Raw genomic sequence first — 12,672 nt, 5'->3', positions numbered from 1 at the left:
ACCTTCCTCAAAGTCCTCTGCGCCGCCCTGACAGTTTCCGGATCCTATCGGTCCTCGGCCAGAAACGCCCTGAACACCATCCTGCTGCACGGAGTCCAGCTGTTCATCTGCACGCTGTCGTTCCTCTCGCCCTTCATCAACATGGCTCCAGTCACCACGTGGCCCAACGACCGCACCACCATCCTCTTCGTCACCTTCCTGTTCACCAATGTGCTGCCACGTCTGCTCAGTCCGCTCATCTACGGCGTCAGAGACAAGAAGTTCAACGGCCTCATCAGACGACTCTTCTGCTGTCGGTGTTGCAACACTGGAGGAAACAAGGTGGTGGAACCTCGGAGAAGATCCAAACAGGTTCTACGGTGAACGACCTTAAAGATGGTTTTAAAATGTCGTACTTGCTCTAATGATGTCAAAACCTCATGTTTCTTTCAAAGGTCAAAAGACACATTTGTTTTTTTCAGGGACTAATGTGTCAGATTTAGTGACATCTAGTGGTGAAGATGCAGATGACAGGAAAATGAAGATCCGTTCTCTCACTCCACTTCAAACATGTAGAAGAAACTTTGAGACTTCAGATCAAAGAGTTTAAATAAAGATGGCTGACTCGTCACTTTCACTGTAACAACATCATGTTAAACAAAAGATAAATGACTTTGATCTGCTGGTTCTGCAGCTTGAAGACATTTCCATTAAAGAGGTGAAGATCTACACTGAGATGTAAAACCAATGTCTGGCCACTAGGTGGCGCCCTCCTCACAGACATGGCTGTGAAATGTGAAATGAGGGGCAGTTGTAAAGTATTTTAATTTTTCAAATCAAGAGTTGTTCTTTTAAATTGATTCACAAAAATATTTTTTGACATATAAAATGAAACGGAAAAAAACAATGTTCAAATAAAAATAACAAAACTTCATTCTACAGATTTTGTTGTGATTTTAAATCAATGTTTGTCTGTGTGTGTGTGTCTGTGAAGATGTCAATAGAATTGATATCATACCAAATGCAGGAGGGTGGGGGCAGGAGCAGCTACGGCCTTCACACAATGACTTATAATAGCCGTTGCTGCTCGGTGTTAATCTTGAGGTTAGTTAGAATGTGTATGCGTCACATCGCTGGTCAGTCCCACAAACTGTTTGATAAGAGGTCTGATAAGGCTCCTCTCATATATTAATATTATTAATTTAATAATGTGCTCAATGAAATGGTTGAAACTGGCTGAATAAATCGAGTGATTGACTGAAATTTGAATCAAAAAATAATAGAGGCTTCCTGAGGTCACCTGTCAGGAAAGACAAGGTAAAGTCCGAGAGAGAGAGAGAGAGAGAGAGAGAGAGAGAGAGAGAGAGAGAGAGAGAGAGAGAGAGGTGTTAAACGTTAACCTAAACCTGAATCTAATCTAAACCTGAACCTTAAAGTAACAAAACACTAAACAGAAGCTGAAGCTACTGAGCTGATGAGCGTCTTGTGAACGAGAAGCAGATTATATCAGATTAATCTTCTTTCTGCTCCTTTTCATTCAGGATTAGAGGTTTTGTGTTTTGCATTGAAATGTTTTTGTTTGGTGAATGAATGAAATCCACTGATAAAGAATCAAAAATAAATGTATTGATCTGCTGTCAGGCTGTTTATATTGAGACATAGTGATCAGATGTAGAATTTCATTATGAGCACAAGCTTTGCCTTATAAGTATAAAGTATATCTCATAAATGTGTTGGATGGAATTCTAACGGATCCTTTGGACGACGTGTTGTTCACACTTTGTGTTTGGTCACCGTGACAACAGCCTGGTGCACAGCTCCATGAAGAGATGATGGTCTCACTCTGCTGCAGAGGAAGTGGACCTCAGAGCTTCAACATCTGCTGGACAGATGTAAGAGCAGCGTGTTCATGAACATGGCGTCACAGTCACATGTTACACTGACACACGTGTGTTGAGGATCATCACAAAGTCACATGATGACCTCTCTACACAGTGAGAACTGGAGCCTGTCAGGAACTGACCCTGTCAAACATTTCTGATCCTGAAGTCACAAAGAACTGAGACGGGCTTGAACATGAAGTGAAATCATCATGTTGAGACAAGTGTCTCCACAAAATAACACAAACTGTCCAACACAACAGGCCCAAAATGTCCCCTGTCTTCAGGACATCATCTCTCAGACACTTTCTGTCCCTTGTCTCTGCTGTGGACCTCCCATCATCAGTTAATTCTAAGCATGCTGCTGTTCCCAGAGGCCTGCTACAGTCTCCCCCTGGTGGTTGTTCTGAGGTGGTGGTCGAGAATGTACAACAAGAATCTTCATCTACGTTTGTATAAAACGTCCTCAGGTCAGTTTTCTATTAAATATGGTAAAATGTTTATTAAACAGTTTCCTCAGAGATTTAAAGATGCTCTGCTCTTCATCGACTCTTCTACATACTGTAAATGTCTCATTCACTTTTCTTCTGGTTGTTTCCATTATGTCAAACTGGTGATTTTGTTCTTTTACCTGCACCAAGGACGAGATGTTTCCACCTGTTTGTTAGAAGAGGAAAGAAAAGCAGAGTCATGATTCCAGTGAAGTCGGTGGAAGGATGTTTATTGAGCATTAAAGCAGAGACAAGTAGAAACAGAACTTTTCTCTCTGAGATGTTTTTCTTTCTCGTTACATTTCATTTAATTTAGCTGACGCTTTTATCCAAAGCGACTTACAATAAGTGCATTCAACCCCGGGGATACAAACCCAGAACAAAAAGAATCAAGAAAGTACAATTTCTTCAAAAATAAAGCAAAAGTACAAAGTGCTATAAGTAAGTGCAATTTAAGTGCTTGTAAATTGTTATATATATATATTATTTTTTTGTGGTTTCTCACAGAGGAAAAGATCCATGCGTTTGACTCATAGACTGAATATAAAGGCTTTGACTGGGATGTGCTGCTGTTATACTACAGCGCCACCTGTGGGTCAAAAGTAGAAAAGCCACCACCGCTCTGCACCTGATGCAGAAATGAAAACTTCCCATATTAAAGTCCAGTTTTGAAATTTTGTGTCAAAGACAAAACTCTGATTTTAAACTCAAAGTGATTTCAATGTGTTTAACTTTGTGTTCAATTATATCAATTTGTGATGTGAATCCAGGAACTTTAAGATTATAAACAAACATACACACAGAATGTGGTTCTACACACATGGAGACAAACTGAGGGACAAAGGTGGAAAATAATAAAGACAAATTTAAATACACTGTATGTGATATTTTATAGAGGGTTTATATATTCTGCTTGTGTTGTGTCATTTCAATAAACACGATCTTCATCTGAATAAACACAATCGGGGCAAGAAGGTTGCTGGTTTGAATCCGGTTCAGATGGGGTCTTCCTGTGTGGAGTCTGAATGTTCTCCCCGTGTTTTCTCCAGGTGCTCCGGCTTCACCTCACAAACACATGCAGATTAGGTGTTGTGTAGATGGGAGACTACACACAAGCTGCTGCTGCTTCAGCCTCTGGATCGTCAGGACACAGCTCAGCCTCCGTCCACACACACTGTCCTCTTCACACTAAGCTCCACGAAGACCCCTTCCACCTGTTGAGAGAAGAAGACATCAGTGTCACAGAGACTCACTTCATCAGCTGTGAGTCAGTGATGCAGGTCATCCAGTAGAAAGAGCAGCAGGGACTTCAGTCCTGTTCAGAGGTGGAGCAGCTTCCTCTCTGCTTCATGTTCACGTGTTGGAATGAACACGCTAAGAGCTCAGTGTGTGTCCTCTGCATGTCAAAGTGCAGAGTGGACACCTGAGAGGTGGATTTACTGCTGTTACAGGTGAAGACATGTTTCACTGTGTGTTGATGAACATCTGCTTCTGACAAACTGGGACCAGCTGAGACGGATGGACCTCAGCAGAGGTTCTGCTCTGTATAAAGAGCTCCTGGTTACCATGGTGATGAGGAGAGGCTTCAGTCCCACTGATCTCAGAGCTGTGACAAAGATCCACCTGATCAGTTCTTCAATGATGAAGTGAGAGGACAAACTGTCTCAGATCAGATGAAGACACCGTCTCTGTCCCTCATGTGAGGCTGTCAGCTGTGGTCCAGCTTCACTTCCTGTTCAAATGAAAACAACAACAACTGTCGTCTTCACGTCAACTCAATCACATGATCCCAAGCAGCTTGTGGCTCGTCTGATTGGCCGACTGTTGTCTCTCTGTGTCTCTGTCCAATCCTGACGTCTGTCCTCATTGTCCTCTCACAGCTTTACTGAGGAAACACTGACGCCTGAACTAGGAAGACACTCCAACATGTCCAGGAGATCTTTCTGAGATCAGCTCAACTGAACCTGACAGAAACAGTCAGGCACACACTGTCTCACTGACTCTGAGCACACACACTGTCTCACTGTCTCTGAGGACATACACTGTCTCTGAGGACACACACTGACTCGCTGTCTCTGATGACACACACTGACTCACTGTCTGAGGACACACACTGTCTCACTGTCTCTGAGGACACACACTGTCTCTGAGGACACACACTGTCTCTGAGGACACACACTGTCTCATTGTCTCTGAGGACACACACTGTCTCTGAGGACACACTCTGACTCACTGACTCTGATGACACACACTGTCTCACTGTCTCTGAGGACACACACTGTCTCTGAGGACACACACTGACTCACTGCCTCTGAGGACACACACTGTCTCACTGTCTCTGAGGACACACACGTCTCTGAGGACACACACTGTCTCACTGTCTCTGAGTACACACACTGTCTCTGAGGACACACTCTGACTCACTGTCTCTGAGGACACACACTGACTCACTGTCTCTGAGGACACACACTGTCTCACTGTCTCTGAGGACACACACTGACTCTGAGGATACACAATGTCTCACTGACTCTGAGGACACACTGTGGTGGACACCTCTGACATCACTACTCAATAAAGACACATGGACCTGTCTCCAGGAAGCTGACTGAGGTCATCTGGTGTTTTGGGGACAGGATGAGTCTGGAGACATTGAGATGTTCTGGGTGAGTTAGAGATCAACTGAACCAACCAGACGTTGATTTAAACTTCCCTTATCCGTCCCTTTAAGGAGAGTGTGGGCAATGGGCGGAGCTTTGATACGGGTTGATCTCGAACTTAACGGGTTGATCTCCAACTTAACCTGGAAGAGGGTTAGCCTTTCATCAGAAGTTACCATGGTGATTTACCTTGTTAAAAAATGGACGAGCTTCGTAGGACTGAAACAACGAAACCTGAAGTTAACCTGATAACCACAAATCCTGCTTGGTAGCACAGACCCTGGATCTGTGATACGGACTGTGTTTAGTAAAATACTGATGAAAGCAGCGTGGACTGACTCCACCCATCTACTGACCTCAGAGTCTCCAGTCGACAGGTTGGACTCTGCTGTAGATCAAGCAGCTCCTTCACTGCTGAGTCCTGCAGGTTGTTGTCACTCAGATTCAGTTCTCTCAGATGAGAGGGGTTTGACCTCAGAGCTGAAGCCAGAGAAGAACAGCTGATCTCTGACAGTCTGCAGTTCCACAACCTGGATAAAGAATCAAACTTAACTGTAAATTAAACTGGGTTCATGTGTGAAAATAACAGACACATATACATGTCAGCAGAGACTCATAACATGGAAGATAAATATGTTATCAAACATGTTGGACTAAAAACGAGTCCTAATTCATTAAAAATACAGTTTAGGAAATCCAGAACTACACTCAGTCTTTTAACAAGTAGCTGAATATTTAAAATGTCACAGATTCATTAATGAATGGATTCAAGTTATATATGAAGAGGAATTATGTTAAATTAGAATTAAATGAGTTCACTTGTGTATAAATGCTGTTTTATAGATATGAGATCTACAAAAGTCAGTCAGTGAACTGACCACAGAGTCTCCAGTCGACAGGTTGGACTCTGTAGAAAACCACACAGCTCCTTCACTCCTGAGTCCTGCAGGTCGTTGTCAATCAGATTCAGTTCTCTCAGATGAGAGGGGTGTTACGTGTGGCCAGGAGGTGGGGCTCTGTGTGAGAATGTGTGTGTGTTTGTGCCTCTCTCCACCTTTCTCTCTCTCTCCACGCAGCCAGTCCTCAGGTGAGACTCATCACCTCGTCAGCTGGAGCTGACTTAAGGAGGCTGTGAATTTCTTTCTCTCTCTCTATTCTTCCATGCAGGTGAACGGGTGAGGAGACCGAGGCTCCGTTTTCCCCCATGCCAGAAGTCCTTTTGAGCTTTTGTTATGTTGGTAGTTGGTTCGGGGGTTCCCGGTAGTCCTGTTTTCGGATAACCTTTTTCTTTCATTTAGGTAGTGGGTTATTTAGGCAGACTTAGTTCGGGGGTGAACACTGACTTCGACGGCCGATGGCTGGCTCAGTGTTCCCCTCTCTTTTGTTTGTTTTGGCCGGGAACCTCCAACCCTTTTGGTTTGTTGCCTTTCTAAATATTTGTTTCAACCAATAAACATTTGTTATTATTTAGTGGCAACAGTTGTTTCTGATTCGTTTATTTGATGTGTTCCGGGCCTCACGAGCCATTTCTTATAGGTCCGTAACATATTTGGGGGCTCATCCGGGATCACATGTTGGGTCTTCAGTGTTTCTGTTGATTCCAACTGTGAGTGCCGTGTCTATTGTGGTATTAAGGCTTTGTTGACTACGGCCCCAGTCCTGTGTGCCCCTGTGTTTGATCGTCCATTTAAACTGTCTGTTGATGCCAGTGATGCGGGTGCTGGTGCTGTTCTGCTTCAGGAGGGGGGGGACGGGGTTGAACATCCCGTCTCTTACTTCTCCAAGAAGTTCAACAAACACCAGCGCGTGTACTCTACTATTGAGAAGGAGGCGTTGGCCTTGGTCCTGGCGCTGAGCCACTTTGAAGTTTATGTGGGTTCCGCGAGTTCGCCAACTGTTGTGTATACGGACCACAATCCTTTAGTTTTTGTGAATCAGATGCGGAACACTAACCAGAGGTTAATGCGCTGGGCGCTCTTCCTGCAGTCCTTTAACGTGATCATTCGGCATGTGAAGGGGCGGGACAACGTCCTGGCCGACACGTTGTCACGGTGTTAGGTCTTGTGAATGTGTTGTTTTTTTTTCCTTCCTCCCTGGTCTTCACGTTTGCCCCCGGCTATTCACCAGCTCTGGGTGGGGGTGTTACGTGTGGCCAGGAGGTGGGGCTCTGTGTGAGAATGTGTGTGTGTTTGTGCCTCTCTCCACCTTTCTCTCTCTCTCCACGCAGCCAGTCCTCAGGTGAGACTCATCACCTCGTCAGCTGGAGCTGACTTAAGGAGGCTGTGAATTTCTTTCTCTCTCTCTATTCTTCCATGCAGGTGAACGGGTGAGGAGACCGAGGCTCCGTTTTCCCCCATGCCAGAAGTCCTTTTGAGCTTTTGTTATGTTGGTAGTTGGTTCGGGGGTTCCCGGTAGTCCTGTTTTCGGATAACCTTTTTCTTTCATTTAGGTAGTGGGTTATTTAGGCAGACTTAGTTCGGGGGTGAACACTGACTTCGACGGCCGATGGCTGGCTCAGTGTTCCCCTCTCTTTTGTTTGTTTTGGCCGGGAACCTCCAACCCTTTTGGTTTGTTGCCTTTCTAAATATTTGTTTCAACCAATAAACATTTGTTATTATTTAGTGGCAACAGTTGTTTCTGATTCGTTTATTTGATGTGTTCCGGGCCTCACGAGCTATTTCTTATAGGTCCGTAACAACAACAACTGTCGTCTTGAGATGTTCTGGGTGAGTTTGAGATCAACTGAACCAACCAGACGTTGATTTAAACTTCCCTTATCCGTCCCTTTAAGGAGAGTGTGGGCAATGGGCGGAGCTTTGATACGGGTTGATCTCGAACTTAACGGGTTGATCTCCAACTTAACCTGGAAGAGGGTTAGCCTTTCATCAGAAGTTACCATGGTGATTTACCTTGTTAAAAAATGGACGAGCTTCGTAGGACTGAAACAACGAAACCTGAAGTTAACCTGATAACCACAAATCCTGCTTGGTAGCACAGACCCTGGATCTGTGATACGGACTGTGTTTAGTAAAATACTGATGAAAGCAGCGTGGACTGACTCCACCCATCTACTGACCTCAGAGTCTCCAGTCGACAGGTTGGACTCTGCTGTAGATCAAGCAGCTCCTTCACTGCTGAGTCCTGCAGGTTGTTGTCACTCAGATTCAGTTCTCTCAGATGAGAGGGGTTTGACCTCAGAGCTGAAGCCAGAGAAGAACAGCTGATCTCTGACAGTCTGCAGTTCCACAACCTGGATAAAGAATCAAACTTAACTGTAAATTAAACTGGGTTCATGTGTGAAAATAACAGACACATATACATGTCAGCAGAGACTCATAACATGGAAGATAAATATGTTATCAAACATGTTGGACTAAAAACGAGTCCTAATTCAGTAAAAATACAGTTTAGGAAATCCAGAACTACACTCAGTCTTTTAACAAGTAGCTGAATATTTAAAATGTCACAGATTCATTAATGAATGGATTCAAGTTATATATGAAGAGGAATTATGTTAAATTAGAATTAAATGAGTTCACTTGTGTATAAATGCTGTTTTATAGATATGAGATCTACAAAAGTCAGTCAGTGAACTGACCACAGAGTCTCCAGTCGACAGGTTGGACTCTGTAGAAAACCACACAGCTCCATCACTCCTGAGTCCTGCAGGTCGTTGTCAATCAGATTCAGTTCTCTCAGATGAGAGGGGTTTGACCTCAGAGCTGAAGCCAGAGAAGAACAGCTGATCTCTGACAGTCTGCCGTTCCTCAACCTGGATAAAGAATCAAACTTAACTGTAAATTAAACTGAGTTCATGTGTGAAAATAACAGACACATATACATGTCAGCAGAGACTCATAACATGGAAGATAAATATGTAATCAAACATGTTGGACTAAAAACGAGTCCTGATTCAGTAAAAATACAGTTTAGGAAATCCAGAACTACACTCAGTGTTTTAACAAGTAGCTGAATATTTAAAATGTCACAGATTCATTAATAAATGGATTCAAGTTATATATGAAGAGGAATTATGTTAAATAAGAATTAAATGAGTTCACTTGTGTATAAATACTGTTTTATAGATATGAGATCTACAAAAGTCAGTCAGTGAACTGACCACAGAGTCTCCAGTCGACAGGTTGGACTCTGTAGAAAACCACACAGCTCCTTCACTCCTGAGTCCTGCAGATTGTTGTCACTTAGACTCAGGTTTCTCAGATGAGAGGAGTTTGACCTCAGAGCTGAAGCCAGAGAAGAACAGCTGATCTCTGACAGTCTTCAGCTCCACAACCTGGATAAAGAATCAAACTTAACTGTTAATTAAACTGAGTTAAGGTGTGAAAATACAAGACTTTGACTAAACATCGCTGTCTCTGTTTTCAGACCTGAAGTCTGAGTCAAGTTGTTCTGGACATTTTCTGGAACTTTTCCTGCAGCCTCCTAATAAAGTTTCTGAGTGAGTCTATGTGAGAATAGAGCAGGTGAATGTCCAGAGGATTCACAGAGAGCGAGTGGACGTGTTGATGAGGTTTCTAACACGTGACGGACGTGAAACTGGAAAAACACAAATATCTCAGGATGAAGAAGAGGAGCCGTACACGTAGAAGACAAAGACGTCAACTTGGAAACACGTGGAGATTCCAGAGCTTTTGGTGATGAGGGCCGACGCCGGTGTGGATGAGCTGTAAACAATAACACTGATCTTTCCACAGCAGGATTTATACGTCATGTCACGCCTCTTGCTGCTCCACCCGTTCTTCATATGTGAAAGTCAAACTCCAGAAAATGTCCAGACACTATTTTACAGAGTTCATGACTGAAAACAGCTTGAAAGTCCTTGTGTCCTCGGAGTTCAGTTGTTTGTAATATGTAACTTCACCACTAGATGTCTCTAAATATCCTGCTGGACATGTTCAGGAGTCGTACACGGGAACAAGTGGACTACGTTCACGTGTTCGACACCTGGAGACGTCACTAACTCCTTCACAGTGAACCTGTAACTTAACATAACTTAACAAAACCATGGTTGTCATGGAGATATGTGTTTTGGCTCCGCCCCTGGTCTCAATGTTCCCACTTTTTCCTGTTGCTGTGAACGAGTCGGACCTGGGCAATCTCCTGCTGCTGCTTCAGATCCAGAAAATGTCTGACCCACTTGTCAGAATATGTTCCACAGTTGAAAGGGCGAGCAGTTCTATGATCATGTTTTCTTGAAGTGGCGATGATCTGAGCAGCAGTTTGACCAGTTGAAAGTGGTGCAGGGAGCCTGAGGAACACGTGTGTACAGGGCGGGACAGAGATCTAGTGGTGAAAAGATAAAGGCATGGACGACCCCGTGTAAGTCCTGAAACCAGAGGAAGGGTTTCATGTTGGAAATGAACCCAAAGTGGAAGAAACAGGGCTGAAGAACTTGGTCCTAAAAATAAAAGGAATCAAATGTAATCCACTTGGACTCTGGACCCTGAGCCCAGTCCCAGAACACCATCGCAGCACGCTGTCATGTGGTCAGTCCACAGGACCACCGGGACAAGTCCTGGTTAGCTTCCACAGAAACATTACATGGACACATTGTCCAGCATTGGATTGTTTCTCTGTCAGTAAAACTTCAGTCACATTGAGCCTGACTCGGTCCTCAGCGCTCATTCTGCAAACATCTCTCAGCTCAGTATCAGTGTTCTCTGTTAGGAACACATGTTCTGACCTTTGACCTTAAAGCTCCAGTGTGGAAGATTCAGGTGAAAGGATCCATTGTTAGAAACTGAAGAGAAAAGAAGCCTAGAGATGTTATCACTAGTTTCATCTGAACTGGACCAGTTGTTGTTTTCTTTACTTTAGAATGAGACGATGTTTAAATACTTCATAGTTAAATTAGTGCTGTCAGTTAAACGCGTTATTAACGACATTAACGCAACCCTATTTTAAAGATGTCAAATTTTTTTCTTGCAAGATTAACGTTCTTTTTGGCTAGTTAACCTTAGATAAACTACAGCACCACGCCAGATCTAGCTAGACCGGAAGCAAAACAATAGGCACGCCGTTTGGGCTTGGAAGCCGGCCAATAGTAGCAGACTAACGTGATCCAACCTGGATAAAGAAATATGAATATTAGAATGTGTCCTCCTGGTGTTGTGGATCATCATCATGTCAACACAGACTCTCAACATGCTGCTGACCTCAGTCCAGTCTGTGACCTGAAGATAAATATCAGATCAGACATGTTGGACCATTGTTTCATTCATCAGCTTCTTCTCTGTGTGTTGGTCACTGAGCAGGTTTGTGTTATTAAACACTGTTTAAAGTATGGATGGCCCCTGACAGTCACTTCCTGTTTGTTTCTATACTTATCAACTGTCCAACATGTTTCAATAAGAATGTGTCTTATTTTGAAAACCGGAGGAGCACGAGTGCTCGGCCTCAGTCCACATGTTATTTACTGACACTTTCTCAGTGATCAGGAGCAGGTGAGTGCAGGTGAATGGAGTTGATGAGGTGGACGTGACTGACAGGCTGGGTGAGGGACAGATGACTGAGGGACAGTGAGCAGAACAGAACTGAGACAATTTTAATAAATAATGACCCAAGAAGAAAGAAAGTCTGAAAAGTGAAGAAGGATTTAAGGACCTCAGAGTCTCCAGTCGACAGTTTGGACTCTCCAGTCCAGAACACAGCAGCTTCACTCCTGAATCCTGCAGCTTGTTGTCACTCAGATCCAGTTCTGTCAGATGTGAGGGGTCTGACTTCAGAGCTGAGGCCACGACTTCACAGTGAGTCTCTGAGAGTCCACAACTCCAGAGTCTGTAATTAACGAAAATATCAAATCTGTGAGAATTAAATCAGAAAACACAACATTCATACAAAACATGATCATGTGACCCTCACCCTGGTAAATCCCCTTTTTGTTAAAAACTCCTCAAGAGAATCCTTTCAGATTTGGCCCAAGCGTTCATTCAGACTAACAGAGGAACTCATTAGATTCAGGTGCTCAAAGGTCAAAGGTCAAGGTCACAGAACATGTTCATGATCTTTTGAACATGATGTCTCAAGTCTGTCTTTAGGGGATTTCTTCAAATTTAGACCCAAGATAAACTGATTAGATTTCAGTAGTCAAAGGTCAAAGGTTACAGTGACCTCATATTATTGTGAATGCAGCATGTCAGGAATCTGGAGGGATGGACACTGCACTGGTTGGTGGTGGAGGACAAACGCAGGGTACTCTAGTTTGACCAGAAAGAAGAATAAACCATATATCCTGCTTCTTCATTTTAAAAGAACAGTCAGTGATTCTCATCAGTGATCGTCACCTCACTCTGTGCTAGCTGTTTGCTCAGATATACAGTGCTGAGAAAAGTATTTGCCCCCCTTTTTTTTGCAGATTTGTCACACTTAAATGATTCAGATCATCAAACAAATTTTATTATTAAACAAAGATAACCTGAGTAAATACAAAATGCAGTTTTTAAGGGATGTTTTAATTTATTAAGGGAAAAAATCTATCCAAACCTACTTGGCCCTCTGTGAAACAGTAACTGCCTAATAAACCTAAACCTAATAAACCTAAACCTAATAAACCTAAACCTAATAAACCTAAACCTAATAAACCTAAACCTAATAACTGGTTGTGCCACCCTTGGCAGCTTGTTTAAGGTCATGCCACAGCATCTC

At 43.3% G+C, this 12,672-nt stretch overlaps 1 protein-coding gene across 1 annotated transcript; it reads right to left on the bottom strand.

The window, feature by feature from the left end:
• Positions 1-8,088: 8,088 nt before the first annotated feature.
• LOC133020283 (ribonuclease inhibitor-like) lies at positions 8,089-11,783 on the bottom strand (the record flags this gene model as incomplete). The annotated part of the gene is given in 4 exon segments (XM_061086780.1): positions 8,089-8,257; positions 8,606-8,779; positions 9,128-9,301; positions 11,632-11,783. Coding segments are annotated over 4 exon segments (669 nt in total), but the record flags the coding sequence as incomplete, so codon positions are not given.
• Positions 11,784-12,672: the final 889 nt, after the last annotated feature.

The sequence above is a fragment of the Limanda limanda genome, chromosome 15, assembly GCF_963576545.1.
Source record: "Limanda limanda chromosome 15, fLimLim1.1, whole genome shotgun sequence".
NCBI classification, from domain to species: Eukaryota; Metazoa; Chordata; class Actinopteri; order Pleuronectiformes; family Pleuronectidae; genus Limanda; species Limanda limanda.
The sequence above is the reverse complement of the archived record's forward strand: the minus strand, read 5'-3'. Positions and strand labels throughout refer to the sequence as shown.